This window comes from Ambystoma mexicanum, chromosome 2q, assembly GCF_040938575.1.
Source record: "Ambystoma mexicanum isolate Mex_15411 chromosome 2q, UKY_AmexF1_1, whole genome shotgun sequence".
Taxonomy (NCBI): Eukaryota; Metazoa; Chordata; class Amphibia; order Caudata; family Ambystomatidae; genus Ambystoma; species Ambystoma mexicanum.
Genome location: NC_090924.1, coordinates 1,391,432,391 through 1,391,453,344, shown reverse-complemented (window position 1 = coordinate 1,391,453,344; position 20,954 = coordinate 1,391,432,391). Strand labels below are relative to the sequence as shown.

General features: G+C 46.8%; 1 protein-coding gene across 6 annotated transcripts in view; it reads left to right on the top strand.

Moving 5' to 3' along the window:
• The window catches only part of KAT2B (lysine acetyltransferase 2B), a 942,804-nt gene that overhangs the window by 541,148 nt on the left and 380,702 nt on the right, over positions 1 to 20,954 (top strand). For all 6 annotated transcript variants that reach the window (XM_069648872.1, XM_069648870.1, XM_069648875.1 and 3 more), the window contains exon 6: positions 15,713 to 15,904. In XM_069648872.1, coding sequence (XP_069504973.1) covers positions 15,713 to 15,904 — 192 coding nt within the window. The remainder of the gene's footprint in view (positions 1 to 15,712; positions 15,905 to 20,954) is intronic.

Below are 20,954 nucleotides of genomic sequence, written 5' to 3'. Positions count from 1 at the left end.
AATACGCAAGTTAGGTCACTTCAAGAATTGGGAAAGACATAGGATAGCCTTTTTGGCAGACATGGTACAGGAGGGACAATTGGCTCTGTTTGATACATGACACCCCAGATCTCAACATTAGCAGTATATACAGTTGGCACACGCCATTAGGTCCCCATTTCCAGCCCTGGCAGAGGTTCCCAAGTGTTCACCCATAGAAGACAATATCTTTCCAGACTGCATCGCTGTGAAGCTCACATTCACCTTATACCAGATATTGACGGTATTCGGGCCCCAGGAACTGTGCCGACTTAAAGATTATTGGGTAGTGGACATCGGTCCACTGGAGACGGAAGAATGGGTGGAGGCACTTATTTTCCCAAGCATGATAGGAATAGAGGCCAGGCTCTGCCTTATCCAATACAAGATACTACACCGAATATACCAGTCTAGAATGGCCTTAGCTCGGTGCGGAGTGATACATCAGGACAATTGCCTGCAGTGTGGGATGGAGGGGGTCACCTTTTTTCACACATGGCAGGAATGTGCACGAATACAGGCATTTTGGGGTAAGTGTCATAGCAGGTTGTCTAGGATCCTGGGTTCCCAGGTCCCGAATGATCCCAAACTGACACTATTAGGTATATGGGATGAGACAGGGTTTACTAAATACAAAGAAATGTTTATATCAACCTTACTGGGGCTAGCTAAAAGCCTTATTGCAACACTATGGGGTTCATCAACCTATCCACGATTAAGACGGTGGTCTACCGAAGTAGAGAGATGCATGTCCTTATAGAGGCAAATATACAAAGCCAGGGGTTGCCCTCCAAATATTCCAAAAAGTGCGAGCGGGTGGGAGGGGGCGGGGTGAGGCGTGAGGTTGGGTTAATCTTGTTGAGCTTTGGTGCTGCCCTCTGTGCCACCTCCTCTGGCTGTTGTGCCTGCTTTATGCCTGCTTTGTCGAGGCTGCATCAATAATGCCCTTACATACCGCCACAGGTCTTTGGGTTGAGAGCCATGGTGTACTGCACGTATTTAGAGAGCGAGAAGGGTAAAGGTAGAGACACATGGGGTATTTCGGCAGGTACTGCCTCCACTCTGACTCGATATGTGGATGAACTATGATGTACCAAACTAGTGCTCTAACTGCTGTGCCAGGGATGTCTTGGATTGTATCCTATTGTAATGAAACCAAGCAATAGCATGTGTTTGCGTGCTATGTTGTTGTCTTTAAAAACAAAATTGTTACATTTTTAAAAAAGGAATGGTGGTCCAATAGCCTACCAAGCAATCTCTTTCCTTTAGTTTGAGAGACAGGGGTTTTCAAAGCTATATCCCCTCTTTGAGAAGGGCGCAGTTGCCTCAAGCTAGGCAAGGCCAGAAAAGGTTTTCATGCCCGGACAGGGGTAGCAGGTAGTATAAAGTCAAACTTCTGTTGATTTAACATAAGCAGCGCATCGTTGAGCTCTCCCCCATGCCTCACCGGTTGGATGAAGAGACACCGGGGACTGTGGCAGGTGGAACGAGGTTACCTCCAGTGCTTTGGTCCTCCAATTGGTGAACCACGGCTATTCTCAGAAAGCTTATGGGCAGGCCACCCCCTCTTCCTCAACAGCCACAACTTGAGCTTCAGGAAGAATTGGAATCCCTGATGCGTAAGAACGCAGTGGAGTAGGTACAAGCTCAGGAGAAATTTACAATTTGGTACTCTCCTTACTTCCTGTTGCTCAAGAAGGAACTAGGGCTCAATCCTATCCTGCACCTTAGTGGCTTTAACAAGTTCCTGAGGAAGGACAAGTTCAGGATGGTGATGCTGCAAGAGATTTCCTAGGCTCTACAATTCCAGGATTGGTCGGTTTCTGCAGACCTTCAGGACGCCTATTTCCACATGCCAATGCATCACACAAGAGTTTTCTGCGATTTGTCATCAAGGATACCTATTAACAGTTGAGAGTGCACCCCTTGGCCTGACCTCAGCACCCAGTGTATTGACCAATCGGATGACATGAGTAGTCATAATTCCGTACTTGGAAGACTGGCTGATCCAAGGTTTATCCCCAGAACTAGTTTTGATGCACACAAGTATACTTGCTCACTGCTGCCAGGCATGAGCTTCTCCCTAAATTTGCAGCACAGAGGCAGGAATTCATCAGTGCAGTCCTGGACATTCGGGTGGGGAAGGCTTTTCCCCCGAGGAGAGTGTCACAAGCTTTGGACAAATGGCCACAGAGTTCTGAAACTCGTGCAGTCTACCAGCAACAGCCTTTCTCCACCTCCTCGGGCTCATGGCTTCCTGCATTTTTTTCGTGCCAGAGGTCAGGCCTCAGATGCGCCATATTCAGTGGTTAGTGGCCGTAATATTTCAGAAAAATGATGGGTGTCTTTCTAATATTGAAGGCTGTAGCCAGCGACCACTCATGGTGGGTGTTAGGGAGAATTCTCTGTTTAGGCTGAATTTCCTAACCTAGTGAGTCCCCCAGCAGCTTTGCTGGATTTCTGGAGTTTGTTTTTTTCTCCTGCCAAGAGTAAGACTCTTTTTTTCCCCACTCTTGGACATGATTTATGGTGTTCCTTTGAATATTAATGTGTTTCAGAGTCTTTTACTCCATAGGGTCTCATATGTTTTTGTATGTGTGTTACACAGCACCCTCCGTGCAGTAACACCGGGGTGTAATAGTGACCCCCCACCATAGATTCCATACCCTGGGACCGACTACTGTCTACCAGGGCATGTAAAGTCACCATTGGCTTTACTAGTCCCAAATTACTAACAGAATCAGTACAAATCACCATAGTGTGGACGTACTGGTAGGGGCAATTTGATTGCCCCTGGGTCTGTTATTCGAGGGGGCACTGTCCCGTCCCCCCTCGTCGAGTTTTGCACCAAGCTCTGGTCAGTGTTTGCTTGTTATACTGTGTTCTTTTGACCTATTGTGAATACTCTGTATACTGCCTAACTCTTCTTGAGAAAAGTCTGACTGCTCAGCCACAGCTACCAGGTAAATCTGGGTGGTACAGACTGCTACCAATTGGGTTTACTGCCAACCACCTGTAGTCTTAAATCTTTTGCAGTGGTCCCCGAGGGAACTGCACAGGTTTCTGCCTAACACTGGTGTACAGCGGTGGTATTTGTATTGAGTATACACTTTAGTGTGCTTTTTGAATACTTTAGGACAGGGGTGCACAACTGATTTTGACAGAGGGCCAAAAGTACCCTACATGATGGCTATAGTGGGCCGAAAAGTAAATGTGGGTGGGGCGGTAGGCACGGTGGGGCGTGGCGTGGCAGGAGGCTTTTTCAACGCCTAATTTTTAAACTCTATGCCCCATAGCCCCCACCCCTCAAGCAAACACTATGCCCCATGGCCCCTCTCTCCTTTGGTTTCTCTAGGAGTTCCAGTCCCAAAAGACCCCGGATGCCTAAGGAATTAGTGGGTATGTATGAACCTAAATTGGATGTGTTGGATTGGTTAAAAACGTTTGAGTATAATCATGGGCTCCAGGACATCACAGGGAATGAGTTACTTCCCTGGTTGTTCTCTAGGCTTCCCCCTGTTGCAACTGATGTGGTAATGGATTTGGAGGAGGTGGATAAGAAGGATTATGAATGTGTGAAACTAGCTTTAATAGCTAGATTTGGGAAGACCCCTTCCCAATACCTTAAGAGGTTTAGGACCCTCAAAAAGCATGATGGTACCCCTTGGGCTACCTGGGTGAGTGAAAGTTTGAAAAACTTAGAGGGATGGATTAAGGGTTACAGTGTTAACACTTATGAAGGAATGAAGAATCTTGTAATGTTAGCCCGCTTTTGATAAGCATCTGGGAAAATGCACTTTGAAATTGCTCTCCCTCCTTTGTAAAAACTGCTAACAACAGTTAAACACAAAATAAAAAAATAAAAAATAAAAAAAATGTTGGAGTCAATTTATGATGCCTGCTCTCCTGAGCTCATGCAGAACTTGGCTGATTCAAAGGAATTGGATTCCAGGAAGTTAGCTAAGGCTGCTGACTTGTGGGTTGCCAACAGGGCCACTCACAAGGATTCTGGGGCTACTCAGAGAAAGGATGAGGGAAAACAGCCAAAAAAGGACTCCAAAGAGAATTCTAATAATTCTAATTCCAAAGAGGGCCCCAAACAAAACCAAAAGGGTAAGCCACAAGGGAAACCAAAACAGGCTAGTGTACTTTCTGGTGCCAAACCAGAAGGAGGTCAGAACAAGCCTCCATTCCAGAAAGCATTTGGTAAATGCTTTGTTTGTGGCTCTACTGACCATGTGAAAGGAGATCCCAGATGTAAGGGTAAACCTTCAGGGGTCCAGCTTGTCTCCTTAGCCTTCGCTCCAGAGGAGGAAGTACAAATGGCAAGTGGAAACTTTCTATTACTGGCTGATGAACCCATTGGAGTCTCAGCCAGTGTTTCTTTAGTGTCTCTGGGTTTGTGGAAACAACAGAACTTAGATGTCTATAATTCTATCCGAGATAATACTAAAGAGTATTATAAGGATAGTGTCCAGGTGAATGGTCAGGAGACTCCTGCCATTAGGGACACTGGGGCCAGCATAACTGTGGTGGACACATCGTTTTTTCAGGCTGAGGATGTTGCTAAGGCACCCAAACGCCTCACCAAGTTAGCTGGAGGGCCTGTACAGATGCTTCCCCAACTACCAGTTCTCATCCAGTGTAATGACATGACTATGAAAATACCTGTCAGCATACAAAGTGAGGTGTCAGGAAGGGTTCTGTTGGGTAATGACTTAAAAACTCTTGGAGTAGTGTCACATAACCCCAGACCTCCTAGTAAAAGGTTACAGGAGCTCACCAGACCTGCAAGGGAGAGAACCATGAGAGGTGCTCCCAAGGAGATGATGAAGAAAGAGATCCCTCCTGCTCCACCGGAGATGCCAGCTGCTGTATCTAAGAAACTAGAAGAAAAAGGGAAACCTAAAACTTCTAAAAAGAACCCCACAGCCAGCACTCCAGTGCAGCCAACAAGGACTTCCCCTAGGTTGTCCAAAGTTACACCAGTAACTCCCCCTCCAGCTGAGGCTGAGAGGGAGGTACAACCCTGTGTGGTTGAGCTAGACTCTGAGGATGAGCTAGTGGAAGGGCAGGAACTCATTGGAGATCTGGATCCTGTTGACCATCCTGAGCTGCAGTCTTTACTGGCAGAAGGTGGACCCAACAGGGCAGACTTCAGTAAGGGACAGAGAGAATGTCCAACTCTGGAAGGTCTTCGCCACCAGGCAGATGCTCAGGCTGAAGGGCAAGAGCCTGGGAAATATAGGTTACACTGGGAAGATGGCCTCTTCTATAGTGAACCAACGGAGTCTGCACCTGGGGACAACAAACGACTTGTAGTACCCCAAGAGAACAGACCACAGTTCTTGCAGTTAGCCCATGAGATTCCTTTGGCTGGTTACTTGAGTTTCAAGAAGACTAAGGAAAGGCTCTCACTCTACTTTTATTGGCCAAAGATGGGGGCTGAAGTAGATAAGTACTGCAGGAGCTGCCACAACTGCCAGACTTCTGGTAAGGTTGGCTCCAAGAATGTGGCACCTTTAGTGCCTCTCCCTGTAGTGGGAGTCCCATTTGAGAGAGTAGGGATTGACATTGTTGGTCCCCTTGATCCTCCAACCTCCTCAGGCAACAGGTTTATACTTGTAGTAGACCATGCTACTAGGTACCCTGAGGCAATTCCTATGAGGACTGTTACACCTCCGGCTGTGGCTAAGGCCCTCCTTGGTATTTTTACCAGGGTTGGGTTTCCTAAGGAAGTAATCTCTGACAGGGGGTCGAATTTTATGTCCCACTTCATGAAAGCCATGTGGAAAACCTGCAGAGTTACTTACAAGTTCTCAACAGCATACCACCCTCAGACAAATGGGTTGGTTGAAAGGTTCAAAAGAACCATGAAGAGCATGATAGGTGCTTTAGAGGACCCCCTTAAAAGAAAGTGGGACCTTCTACTGCCATGCCTTCTCTTTGCTTATAGAGAAGTCCCTCAGGAGGGAGTAGGTTATTCTCCCTTTGAACTTCTTTATGGTCATCCGGTCAGAGGTCCATTAGCCCTGATCAAGGAGGGGTTGGAGAGTGCTCCTTCCCCCAAGCCAGTCAGAGTAACTGACTATGTGATAGGTCTCCGAAGGAGAATGTCGCACATGATGGCAGAAGCAAGTGACAACTTGAAAGCTGGACAAGCATTGGTCAAGCACTGGCATGATCAAAAGGCTAACATGGTTGAGTTTACTCAAGACCAGCTAGTTCTCGTTATGATTCCAACAAGGCAGAGGGCTTTGCAAGACAAATGGATGGGACCCTTCAAGGTTGTGGGTAAACTTGGAGAGGTCACCTATCTGGTGGACTTGGGCAATCCCAAAGAGGCTCCAACAGTCATCCACACCAACAGACTAAAAGCATACGTCTCCAGACTTGATGTAGGAGCTTTGCTTCTAGCATCATCAGAGGAAGAAGAAGAGAGTGAAGCTCTTCCTGATCTCCTCAGAGGCGTACCTTTAGACGAAAAGATTGAAGGAGTAAATCTCTCTTCAAGTCTGACACCTGAGCAACAGGAAGAGTGCAAATCTATGTTAAATCAGTTTGCCTCTCTGTTCTCACTTTCACCAGGCTTGACCCCATGGGGACAGCATGACATACTCACTGGCTGGTGACTGTCTGCCAGTCAAAAGCAGAGGATATCGAATGTCATAGAATGTATGAACCTACATCAAAGGTGAGGTCAACAAGATGCTTGATCTCGGGGTAATAGAGCCCTCTACTAGTCCATGGTCTAGCCCAGTTGTGTTAGTACCAAAGGCAGGATCTAAAGAACTTAGATTCTGTGTGGATTACAGAGCTCTTATTGCAGTCACTAAGACTGATGCCCACCCTTTGCCAAGGACAGATGAGTTGGTGGATAGACTTGGTGCAGCCAAGTTCCTCAGCACATTTGACTTGACGTCAGGCTATTGGCAAATAGCCCTGACAGACCATGCCAAGGAGAAAACTGCATTTTCTACCCCAATTGGCTTATACCAGTTTAAGGTTATGCCTTTTGGATTGAAAAATGCACCTGCTACATTTCAAAGGATGGTAAACCAGGTTCTGAATGGGATGGAGGACTTCTGCATGGCATACTTGGAAGACATAGCAGTGTTCAGCAATTCCTGGGAAGAACATGTGGACCACTTGAGATATGTTTTGCAGGCTCTTGGAAAGGCCAATCTGACCATAAAGGCGAGTAAATGCCAGATTGGACAGAGTAAAGTGGTCTACCTTGGACATGAGGTAGGAGGTGGAGAAATAAGGCCTTTGCCCAGTAAGATTGAAGCTGTGCAAAATTGGACAACACCTACTACTCAGACCAAGGTGAGAGCCTTCTTAGGCCACAGGAAGAGTGCAACTCTGGGACCATAGCTTCTCCACTGAATGTCATCTCCTCTCCCAAATTCCCTAAAAAGGGTAGGTGAAATGAGGAATGCAATCAGGCCTTTGAAACCCTGGAAAAGGCTCTTTGCCAAGCCCCAGTACTCAGAGCTCCTGACTACCACCAAACGTTCATTGTACAGACAAATGCTTTAAATGTAGGAAAAATGTAGGAATAGGTGCAGTCCTCAGTCAAATGGATGGGAAAGGTAGGGCACAACCGATTTGCTTCATCAGTAGAAAACTGAAGGATCCTGAAACAAGGTGGGCAACCATTGAACAAGAGTGTTTTGCTATTGTGTGGGTTCTGAAGAAGTTTAGGCCATACTTGTATGGTTCTACTTTTGCCATTCAGACTAACCACCAACCCTTGAGATGGTTAATGCAAATGAAAGGGGAAAACCCAAAACTACTGAGATGTTCAATCTGCCTGCAAGGGTTTGATTTCACCATTGAGCACAGGTCAGGGTGTCACCACCAAAATGCTGATGGTCTCTCTAGGATGTATGTCATCGACTAGAGGTATGAGATTCATCCAGGAGTGGATTAAATCCCCCTGTCCCTTAGTCTGGGGGGGGGGGCGAGTGTTAGGGAGAATTCTCTGTTCAGGCTGAATTTCCTAACCTAGTGAGTCCCACAGCAGCTTTCCTGGATTTCTGGAGTTTGTTTTTTTTCTCCTGCCAAGAGTGAGACTCGTTTTTTCCCACTCTTGGACATGATTTATGGTGTTCCTTTGAATGTTAATGTGTTTCATGGGCTATGGGGTCTTTTACTCCATAGGGTCTCATATGTGTTTGTATGTCTGTTACACAGCACCCTCCGTGCAGTAACACCGGGGTGTCATAGTGACCCCCACCATAGGCTCCATACCCTGGGACTGACTACTGTCTCCCAGGGCATGTAAAGTCACCATTGGCTTTACTAGTCCCAAATTACTAACAGAACCAGTACAAACCATCATATTGTGGACGTACTGGTAGGGGCAATTCGATTGCCCCTGGGTCTGTTATTCGAGGGGGCACTGTCCGGTCCCCCCTCGTCGAGTTTTGGCTGGTGGCAGCGGATACTACTTTTTATATTCAAACGCGAATATATCTCTATGGGATTTTCCCATTGTTCGAGGCTAATACTTTTTAACATAGCCTCTAACATACCGCCGGTTATTTATTTAATATTAATTCACCGGTTGGTATTTTCTGCCAGAACTCGGTTTTAAAATGATGTTTGTGTTTGCCTCTGTAACTCCAAACCAAAGGTCGAGCCCTTTTTGTTCCACTTTTTGGCGGGCTTCTCCACAGAAGCCTCCAAAAGTGGTGCCACTCTGTCTGGGTACCACAGAGGGTGTGGGAGGGGGTTTAGGCACCCTGGACAGAGTTACCTTGGTAACTCAAGTCGCACTCTTGTGTGATTGGCCCAAGTGGTGAGCCGGCCGGCTCACCACTTAGCATGTTTGATTGACAGGAAGGCTGAGTGAATGGGGGTGTGCTGCATAAAAGCAGGGCTTTTGGGACTGGAACTTCAGAAGTCGCCACAGGACCTGAAAATCCGACAAGGGAGAAGCTGAGCCGGCCTGCTATGACGACACCACCGGTGGAGCCCTGCTGAACCGACTCACCACTTCCCAACAACAGAAGAGATCTCCCGGATGGAGAGTCTTCTTCCCCTGACTGGTGGGCACAACCAGTTTACCTTCCTTTCTCGCATCCCAGGACGTCTTGTGGTCGAATTGCCCGTGCCAAGCACCCCAGCAACCGGATAGCCACTTACCACTGGACCGCGAATAAAAGGACCGCTCCTTTTAATTGAGAACTCTGCGGCTGGTTTCTTCACTGGCAGTGCAACGGACTCCTGCTTTCCTCCCCGACGAGATCCTCTCTTCCTCCGGACGAAGCACCGACTTGCACCCGCTGCCAGGAACAACTGCCCCCGCTGGAGCGTTCTCACCATTTTAAGGTACCGTGTCCGCCAGGCCTCCCTTTCTAAAGATTGCTACAAGGTAACAATAATCCCTTAACCTTCTGGACTGGGCTGGCCGCCTTGACCATCTAACTGGTCCCTTTCTTTTTGGTCCAACTCTTTCTGAACTTATTGCAAGACTTTTGTGCACTTTGAACCGTGTGACCTTGGACACATTTTGACCAAAGCCTCTTAAAGTGGGTCCGGCCTTGTTAACTTTGACTTTACGGTTTTAACCTGCCTTCTTCTCCTACAGTGTTCTTCCAAAATCGTTGGGATCTGTTTCAATCTTTGCTCTGCCTTTCTCTCCCTTTTAAACTGATTGATTAGAGTGTCATCTTCGTTAAGCGCTCACGGCTGTCTGAAAATAAATGTTGCTTTACTTAAGACTTGTCTAACTAATCGTTGAATGGAGTGTATATCTTTTAGTGACTGTGTTTTTAAACTGCTTGATATTAGTGCCAGTGTGTTTTACTAGATGTGTTCTTAAATAAATAATTATATCTCTTTTACACCAAGCTCTGGTCAGTGTTTGCTTGTTCTACTGTGTTCTTTTGACCTATTGTGAATACTCTGTATACTGCCTAACTCTTCTTGAGAAAAGTCTGACTGCTCAGCCACAGCTACCAGGTACATCTGGGTGGTACAGACTGCTACCAATTGGGTTTACTGCCAACCACCTGTAGTCTTAAATCTTTTGCAGTGGTCCCTGAGGGAACTGCACAGGTTTCTGCCTAACAGTGGGCCAATAGTGGGAACACGATGGTGGAGGAACCATTCTGGCCACCTTGGACGAAGGTTCACGTGGTCACAGATACTTCCCTGAAAGCCTGGGGCATTCATTGTGGGGATCTACAGGTGAGTGAGGTTTGGTCCCCGGTGGAGTGCCAGTGGTACCGCCATTTTATGGAGCGGGGACCGGTCTGGCTAGCCCTGACGCTTTTGTGCCTACTTTCCAGGGGAGAAATGTCCTGATCTTAACGGACCACACAGTAACCATTAGCCATGTACTACTTCAACAGGTGGGGGGCGGGGGGGGCGCAGTCACTGGCCCTGTGCAGAGAGGCAATCCTGCTTTGGTTCTGGTTGCTAAAGAACAAAATATCGATCTCTGCAGTTCATCTAGCCGGGACAGAAAATGGGTTGGTGAATGTTCCAGACAGGCAGAGCACGGTCTCCCACAAGTGGGAGATCTACCCAGATGCCATGTTGGAGATCATCACACTTTAGGGAACTCCAACAGTGAACTTGTTTCCGGGACAGGACAACGCAAAGTGCAAGCAGCAAGCAGTTCTGCTCAAGGGAATTTCACTCAAGAAGTGCGCTGGGGAACGTTTTCTTGGTGGAGAGGTCTTCAGCCTTCGGTGGAGAGGTCTTCAGCCTTCAACAAAACTCCATCGCTCCGATCCTAGTCATCCCATTGGTTCTCCTGAGGCTCAGGAGGTTCCGAGCTCACCTGATCCTAAATTCCCCTGATTGGGCAAGGAAGACATGCGACCCGGACCTTCTCCCATTGGCCTTTTGTCCACCTTACCTTCCTCTGAGTCTGGACCTCTTATCCCAATCTTAAGGTCGAATACTTCACCTGAACACAGAATCTCTCGAACTACATGATGGCTCTTGAGAGGTTGAGGTATAAAGGTTGAGACCTGACGGATGAGGTATTAGAGGTGCTGCTGCCTCAGCGTAGGCTGTGTACCTGCTCCATTTACATTTTAAAATGCCATGACCACCGAAGTGGGACCGACAAGGGATCTGCACGACTGCCCCTATACCATGCTTCAAATCTTCTCCACCTGCACATACCTGGTCCATTTATGTGTGCAGATGGAGAAGATTTGAAGCATGGCATAGGGGGAGGAGGGCAGATCCCTTGTCATGCCCGACTTCAGTGGTCATGGATTTTGTGTTATCCCCAGGCACGCTACGATACAGATAGGCACGATAAAGGGTTACCTAGCCTCCTTAGCATTGTTCAAGAGATCACTTGAGCAGGGCTCTTTTTTCTCCCTCCTGATTGTGACCCACTTTTTGAAGGACCTTGTAAATTTGTTTCCCCCAATGTCATCTGTAGTTCCAAATTGGGACCTTAACTTGGTTATTTCATTTTTAATGGCAGGTCCATTTGAGCCGTTACATTAGTCTGGAATTCCATGTTTCCCAAAGTGCGGAGCTACCCATTTTCTTTCCACCACCTCACCCATCCCAAGGAGGAGACCAATCTCAATTGGCTGGACCCCAAGACGGCATTGAGTTTCTAGTTGGCCAGGATGGCCTATTTTCGCCGGGATGACTAATTATGCATTGCTTCCGCAAGTTTGGGTCAAGCGAAAGTGCCCAAGATGTGGTAGGGTTCCAAGCGGGACTTTGGCATATGGTCTGCGATTGTTGAGTTATAGCGAATTATTAGGACAGGGTGGTTAAAGGGGTGAATGAGTTATTGGGGACAAAATTGGAACACAACCCGAAAACATGCGTATGGGGGATGCTTTCAGGAGGGAAGAAACATAAATCACAGAACAAAATGGCATGATTCTTATTAATATTAGCTATGCAGCATATGGCGATCGCCTGGAAACACCCACAAGGGCCATCAGTAACGATATGGCAGGCGGACACCCGGAGATGGGGTATGGTAGAATTGGTACGGGGCAAGGACTGACATAGAAGATGACGGGGTGACGGCAGACTGGGGCCAGCTGTTGAATGATTTGGCCAAAACCAACGATTTAAAACCACCATGAGGAGGGCGAAAGAGAGAAGCGAGGAGGGGAGGGAGGAGGAACTGGGGGGGGTTGGAGGGGACTCTTAGGTAATAGTGCCTATAATGACTCCCATTCACAGGGAAGGGGAGAGGCTGCTGAAGGGGAGATGTGGGCTGAGAGGTCTTGTGGGGATTGATCGAAAGACGGGAAATTGGGGGCAGGTATAAGCTGGGACTGTTGTCTGGTTGCCGTGTTTACAAATGCAAATAAAGAGTGTTTAAAATAAAAAGGTTTGGGTCAAGCAGTGACTAAGCAGATAATCTCTTGTTGGATTTTACTATGCATCGAAGAATGTTATGAGAGAGTAGGAAAGGAGGTTCCACCTGGTCATTGGGCTTACTGCCTCTACCAGGGGTGTGGCTGCTTCGTCAGCCTTGCAGAAGGGTGTGCTCGATAGAGACCTTTATCAGGCTGCCACACGGGCTACATTGCACACGTTCTCTAAGCACCAGAGCCTGGATTTGGCTTGAGGCAGAGATACTCACTTTGGTAGGGCAGTGTTGCAAAGTTTGTTGTTGTAAAACTTCCTGCCCACCTCCTGCTGTCATTATTGCTTTGAGTTTATCAAGATGAGGAATCTGTAGGAGAATGCTATCCATTGAAGGAGAAATGACTTTCAGGTAATTTTCATTCGATGGAGTCTTCTCCCATAGATTCATGATCTTTGAACATCTTTATCTTCTTGTGGGTCAGTGGCAGAAGAGTTATTGGCACTGTTGGCCCATCAAAACTGTCCGGGCAGCTGATGCTGAGAAGATGGTCTATCAAGATGCGGAATCTGTGGGAGATGAGTTCATAAAAAAAACAAATGATGTATATAATTGGGCAAATGATGGCTATACCTGCCAGTTGGTGTTCCTGAGCATGTGATTACAATATCTTGAAAATGGTGTGAGTGCAGAAGCATATAACGGCCCTACCTAGCAAACTGTGTGGCTGGGCAGATGATGGCAATGACTAGTAAATTGTGTAGTATTTGGGTATCTAATGGAAGTGACATGCAAAAGGTATGCGTACCTAAGCATATAATGACAACATCTGGCAAATGATGGAAATACCCTTCAAATGATGTGAGTACACATGTAATGATGACAGTACCTGCAAAATGTGTGTCTGGCCATATGTTATGTTATGGTGATTTATACCGTGCAGCGATACCACCCAAGGTCGGTGGCAAGAGCAGAAAAACTGTGTAAGAATCTTGGCGCGTTGGATGTAAATACCAGGAAAAACTTGTACTTGGGCATATAAGGCTTATGTGGCCAATTATAATATTACCATGCTTATGATGTGATGGGCAAATGTCAGTGCCTGGCTATACTAGGATGTAAGGAGCTTAATCTTCACACTGAATCTGTTGGTTGTCTCCATGACCATCAGTCTGGCCTCAGAGCAGCCAGAAGCATGGAAACTGCTCTCCTGAACATCCGTGAAGACCTGCTCTCTAACCATGATTCTAATCCCCCCTCTGCCCTCATCTTTCTCGATCCCTCTTCTGCCTTTTACACGGTCAACCATGCCATCCTGCTCAACCGTCTCGGTGATAACGTGGGTATCACTGATCATGCCCAGGCCTGGCTGACTTCGTTCTTCTCTGATCGACCCTCCCAGGTCCAACTTGGGTCTTTCCTTTCCTCTATGTCACTCTCTACCTGTGGTGTTCCCCAGGGGTGTAACCTCTCTCCCTGGCTGTTGAACCAATACCTGGCACCTTTCGCCCACCGCATTGCTGCTCTCTGCTCCAACTTTCAGTGCTATGCAGATGACAGCTCGTTTTCAGGGTGCCCTGTGCCACCTCTTCTGCTTCTCACATCTCTGACTGTCTGTCTGCTATCCAGGAGTGGTATTCCACCATCGATCACTGCTTTAATGCAACTCATCCAGCGATTCTCCTCTTGGCACACCTGCACCCTCCTTTCCTGTCACTCTCTGGCCGGCCTCCCTTGGCCCTCTTACTGCTCCCACCAGTGAGGCTAAGAAGTTCGGGGTCATCTTTGACTCCACACTCTCCTTTTCTCCTCACATCTCTGACGTCTCTAAGAAGTCAAACTACCAACTGCATCTCCTCAGAGGTATTATTCCTTTCCTTTCCTTCCCCCAGAATCTCACTGTCTCTACAGCTCTGGTTCACTCTAGTCTACTCTCCGCCCTCTGTAATGCATATGGAACAGGACTGCGAGACTTGTCCTTGGCCTCAAGCCCAGGGATAGTATCTCTCCAGCACTGAAATGTCTGCATTGGTTCCCAGTGGCTGCAAGGATTAAGTTCAAGACCCGCTGCATTGTCCACAAGGCCTTCTGGGGCCTGGGTCCTCAACACCTCCGACTCTCTCTTCGTAAATACCTTCATATGTGACCTCTTCACTCTTCCACCGCAAACTCCCTCAGGGTCAGTCGCTTCTCCAAGCAACAAGTTGGTGGTAGATCTCTTTTTTCGACTGGGGCCTCCCTCTGGAACAGCCCCCTGCCTCTCTGAAACTTGAGGAGAACCATCTTCGGTTCCTGGAGCACCTCAAGGCGTACCTCTTTGCTTCTGCCTTCTCTCTTCCTCTCCCCTGCTGATTTCCTGTCTGATACTGCACTGGTCACCTGGCTGCCCTCTGATTTCGGGACCAGGTTCCTGCCCGCCCAGTTGCACACCCCTACTGCCTCCCAGCAACCCTACTTGGATCTGTATCTGTAACCCTACCGTCCCCCTGCCTGCACTTTTGGACACCTGCTGTCTGCACCTACCCTTGCACCTGCAACCTGCTGGCCGCACTACTTGTTATTGTTTTGATCCCAAGTACAGCACTGCCCCCTCCCCTTTCCCCTGGCACTTTTCCCTGCCCCTGCACTTGCGTGATCTCAATGTCACTTGGCCTAATAAGATCGTTGTCTATGTCCTCCCTCTGTTGCCCCTTCCTTGCCTCATCGCGCGTGAAACACTTGTGTATAGGCGCGTTACAAATGACATATCATATCATGCCAATACCTATCATATGTTGTGAGTAACTTTGCAGGTCATGGCGTCACCAGGAAAAGGATGATACAGGGATCGAAATTGGATCTGGGAGCTATTTAGCTCCTGGTTGAAGCCTAGAAAAGTCTGGTTAGCTTGACGTAGCTGCTATCAGGAAGTAGGTTTGACCCTTCAGGCGAAGGAAGGCAATATACAGATAACAACAGTTCAGGAGCACTGGGATACATCTATAAGATATGTATACATACATACTCACATGTATTGGACACAAACATATAATCCCATGTGAATGTTAGATTTGAGGGTTGCTGTGTGCTCGCGCTTTGTTCCCCAGAGGTAGCTCTTGCTTAACAGGGTGATGCCTGAAAATCGGCAGCTGTGTTTACCTCCCTCTAATTAAAGCTTTATTTTGATCCGTACGTCAGTACCTGTGCAAATGATGTCAGTACACTTTGTGAAACCCCAAACTGTTGCACATTCATGGAATCGCCAGTACTAACATGTGCATGTACATTGTTTACAGTGTGAGGATCCCTTTGCCAGGCGCTGCAGTACCTGTCCCCACACATTCGCACATTACTGCGTCCAAGGGGCCGGTTGTGACCATTCTTTGTGATCTACTTCAGGTGGCTCTGTTACTGCAATGTTCCCCAGTTCTGCGACAGCTTGCCCCGGCACGAGACCACCCAGGTGTTTGGCAGAACGCTCCTCCGCACCATCTTCACGGTCATGAGGCGGCAGCTGCTGGAGCAGGCGAGACAGGAGAAAGACAAGCTGAGCCCAGAGAAGCGCACCCTTATCCTCACCCACTTCCCCAAGTAAGGAGAGCCTGAAAGTCTGTGTCCTCCTCCAGTAATTCTAGGCGTAGTAACCCATCCTGCAGTATGTGTTTTCTCCTTTGGACGCCAGAGGTACGCTATGACAAACATTGTAATGAATGCTTCACCGACTGCTGCAGGTGTTTTCTCCATGCAATGAGTGTGGCCGTGTGCGCGGCTCAGTGGTTGCATGCGCTGCACATTTCTGCGCACCTTGTTGCTGCTTAACATCCCAGTGCTGGGTTTAACATTTCACTGCTGTTGCTTGTGACATATTTGGAAAAAACCCACAGAAGCTGCTTTTGTGTCAGAATGCTCGCTGTGTCCACTCTCTGCCATGTAAAAAACATATCCACCTGTCTGAAACCAAAGCGTTTTGTGTTTTACCATTGTGTAGGCCGTAGATGCATAATGGTTCGCAGGTAGTTTATATGGTGACGCACACCACGTGACAGGGGATAATAGCACCGGGCAAACTCAGCTCGAATCCCCGATCCGCGCTTAGAAACTGAACTCAGGTATGGTATTAGGCACGTTATAAAACAAACTATTATATTAAATTAAATTAAACAGTACAGCACAGTTTTTCATCAGCATTAGGGGTACAGGTGTTGTGCAGATCCATGCAACAGTGGAAGGACTCCTTATAAAAGGAGAACATGTGGCCAATGGCGTCGTGGTTTAAGCCTGTTCAGAATTTGAAGGTTTCGTTTATCAATTTTGTAAGTTTGTTTTCTGATTTTATGAAGCCTTTTTCAGACAAAGCTATTTTCAACTGGGTACCTTTATTTTTTTCTTATTTTATGTCATTTTCTAGAGGCCTATTTTTATTCTATTTTTTTTTTCAGACGTTTGAGTCAACTTGCTTCAATGTTTGCCTTTCGGCGCAGTGCTCAGTAAGGCCCTTGATGCGCCTTGTTCCCATGGCTCCACAGACTTTAATCCAGCTTTGGATTCTGCTGTTGTGGACCTCAAAGCAGAAACCAACACAGAAGCAGAGAGGTGTGCAGTACTTCTAGATACCAGGTGTTTATACCAACCAGACACCAGGCCTCCCTACCAACCAAACGTGCCCATAAACCGATAGGATTAGTAGGCTCATGGAACTCAGAGCTCTGGCCCACAGGGCTACGGCTCTGGCCTAGCTGTGTACTTTCTGAAAATACCCTGGTGCATAGGCGTTGCTAGGGGGAACTTGGCGGGGGGTTGTGCTATAACCAGGTTATTTTGCTTGTAGACCCGGATAGAAGCTCAGGGGTTACAACTAAAACGCTAGCAGCCCAGAGTCCCAACAGTTCCGACATCAGCGTAGCCTCAGATCTTTTTCAGACCTAGCAACACCCCTACCTTGGTGTGATTTTTGCCCAAGACTTTCCCTTAATCCTATAAGTGACGACTGTTATTTATTAAAACATTGTTGCTGAGATCCAGCCCCAAATACACAAAGAGTGGTGTGGAACAACTCGGATATAGATCCAGGTTTTAAGGCAGAGAACAAGGGGAAGGCTGTCTCCACACAGACGCTGGCTCGAAAGCATCCTTTGGGGAGAAGCTTCCGACCAAACCATGCTTCACAGGTAAATAATAGGCAATGGAATGTACAGTGCAAGTAATGAAGTGAAAGCATCCAGACGGCTACCCCCGATGAGTCATAGCAGTTGTGGTAGGTCTTGTCCTGTCACTACTTTGCTAATCATGTCAATCTGGGACTCCTGGACTCAAACATTCAGTAGCTTTCAGTTTGTACAGACTGTAGGGAAGAGATCATGCAACACAAGGAGTCAGATCACTTCATTGGCTTTCATTTGCTCACTGATTGCTTTTAAAAATGTGACGCCCTTCACGTGCAGAATTCCACATTTGGAACCTGACTTGCTTATCAAAAAAGATCCTCAGTACCACTATCACAAAAGGCCACTGCTGTCACATGCTCTTCCTCCAGAAACTGTCTCCTTTTGAAAAAATCCTTTTCAACTGTACTTTCTTAGTCTTATCCACCTGGCTTTTGAAATGTGTTCCCCCAATATCTGTACCCCATCCCTGTCAATTTCTGATTTAAACACAATTTTAAGATCCGCTGTTCCATTATTTGCACTGATTTATTTGCTCTTCTCATTTCCCTACATCGTAGTGCATGGTGGTTCTCCAGGATTCTTTCATGTCCCACGTTGAAAAAAAGCACATTCCATTTCTAAGATTTGTAGTGGGATACAAGCAAAAGCAATTAAAAGAATTCAATGTAAGGAAGTGACTCAAAAATTCTAATGTGAAAGAACAGCTTCCACAAAGAAATGAATGCACTTTGTCAGAAACACAAGTTTATTACATGCTAACTATCGGGGGTGGGGAGTAGTCAATTCCTTGCAGTTGAACACTAACCCGATTCGCTCCGAATGACAACAAGGTTTCATTTTATATATACAGTTAGACAATTTATATAATCTAAAATATTTTGTACAGTCACCTTCCAGTTCCCCATTGGCTAACTCTAATACAACGTCATTTAATCCCCCTAACTCTAAAACCAAATTGGACACATTCACAAAGTACATCCCCTTTGACATGTCTTTCATAGTCAGTTATGGTGTACTCCACAAAATACATTTATCATTCATGAATAACTCAGTTTATTATTCAGACCATGTGACAGAAATCCAATAACACAGATGGTGATTGTGCAAAGCTTTCCATAAATACTTTGAGGCAAGGGGAGGGAGAGAAATAAATAAGCACTCTTTTGAAGCAGCAGTAAATCCGTATCCTCCCAGATGTTCCGGCATCTCAGACTATTTCCCCTGCATTCCTACACGTAATCCTGTTTGCGACTGCATGTCATATAGCCTTTGACATACATTCTACTTATTTCCCTGAAAGCCCATAAACCATCATCTGTCAATTTAACCCTCCATGTAACTGGGCCTTTCTGGCTATCAAAAAACAAGTCTTCGTGCTCCCAGGGAAATTACACTTTGCATGTAAGAACCCAATCGGCCATACAAATCGAACAAATGGCTTTCCATTCTGTTCTCGCCTCACGCCCTTTGCGATGTTATCACAACTGGCCATATACGGTTCGCTTCCTACCCCCTTGCATGACTTTGGTCATACAGCTCTCCAAACATGGCAAAAACCCATTCATGTGACTGCGACTCTGCGGCCTACTAAAACTCTGAATAGCTGAAACCTGTTATGTCTCTATGTACCCGCAACTAACCCATATTTCCAAGTGCCCTATATATGTCGGCAATCTAAACTATTGTTGAATGCCCACATGTTAGTTTCCTCTAGTGCATGCATAAAACTCCCCACTACATACTTCTCAGTGCTAGAAATTGTACATTGGACAATACATTGTAACCACGCTACTGCTATTCAAGTTGCTGCCTACTTTGACTGTAAAATGTATCCAACTAAAATACCAAGTAACACTCATTTCTATTCTTCTAACTAGATTGAAAACATATTTAGTTGCAACATCGCATCTAACCCACCCGCACCATGGCCTAGAACAATTTACTTAGTGTGACCATCTTTCTCGTGTTAGGACCTAAAACATCTATCCCAACATTCCCCCTTCAGTTAATTTATTTACTACCAAATTAATTTCTTGTCCCTTGACAGAACCCAAACCTTACAGACATCCTGCATGCTCTTTCCACTTTGAGCATGTTCCTCTGGCATACAAGACATAAATAACCACCCTCCATTTTTCTCACAACTACCCATCCCTCCACATAACTATCTAGATTCAGTGGAAGACACAAAACAATACTTGGAGGGCCAATCAACCTTGACACAGTAAGGCGTGCCTATATGGTTTGAGATGGAAGTGCACCTACCTGTGGACAGAGTGACTGATATAATAATGGCGGTTTGAGGTTACTTAGAAGAGCAGCATCTTAAAAGTACTTGGCAGAAACAATACAGGACAAGCAGATGAACGAAAAGTGGCATCAGTTTCTTCATAGTCAGACTCATCCATGATGGATCCCAGGCAAAGAGTTTTCATACCAAGTGTCATCTTTGATTCCAGGCGCGCTCTCCATGGCCTCGTGCAGATTATGTAATTCTTGTATTGTATTTAATAGGGTCCCATTTTCCAAATCGTTAGGCGGCATGAATGTGCAGCATGAAACCTGTATCTTTTGGCATACACTGCCTTCCATTGGGGTATAAAGGTCCAGAGTGTACCGATTCGGAAGGTGCAGGGCCTTCCGTCTCCTCACTTATGGCAATAAAGGCAGTCTCTGAATGATTAAGCAGTTGAATGAGTTCATACCGGGTGATCTGGAGCCATTTAGCTTTGACACCCAGAGCAAGAAGAGTGGGGACTCAAACTAAAGAGTCTAAAGTATTCAGGCACCTCCTTTAACTAGGTATGTATCTAACTTCAGCTTCAAGTAAGTATTCGGCTGAAATTCAGCTGAAAAGCAGTTATTCGGCTTCGGCCATTTACGTACTTGAATCCTTACTCGAAGCTAAAGTTACACCCCTAGTTTCAGGACACCAAGACATTTTTTTCTACACGAGCCAGGTACACTGGCATTTTCATTAACGAGAGATACTAAAAGCACAGCTTTGGAGTAGCGGCTCCTATACAGGATAGTGTGACTCTGGGCACCAAGCCCGGTAACATGCAGTTCCTGACTTATGTTTCAGACTCGGGGCCTCATTACGAGTCCGGCGGTAACCACGCCGGAAAAAACAGCAGGCTACCGCCGGACCCGTATTACCATTCCGCCTCTGTGATTCCCGGAATCACCGGGGCATTATTACCCTGGTGACCTAGGAATTCCGGAGGCGGAATTCTGTAAGTCCCCATTCCCATGGCGTCCCATAGGACTCCATGGGGATGGGGACAATGGAAACACTGGTTCCGTCTATGACGTAGATGGTGTTTCCATTTGCGCCTGCAGGCGGGTGGCGTTAGTCCCGCCAGGTCTGACCTGGCGGGAGTGACACCTCCCGCCTGCAGGACTCTAAATCAGCCGGTCCGGAAAGAACGGTGGCAGCGTTTTTACCACCACCGGTCTTTCCAGACCGGCAGGGT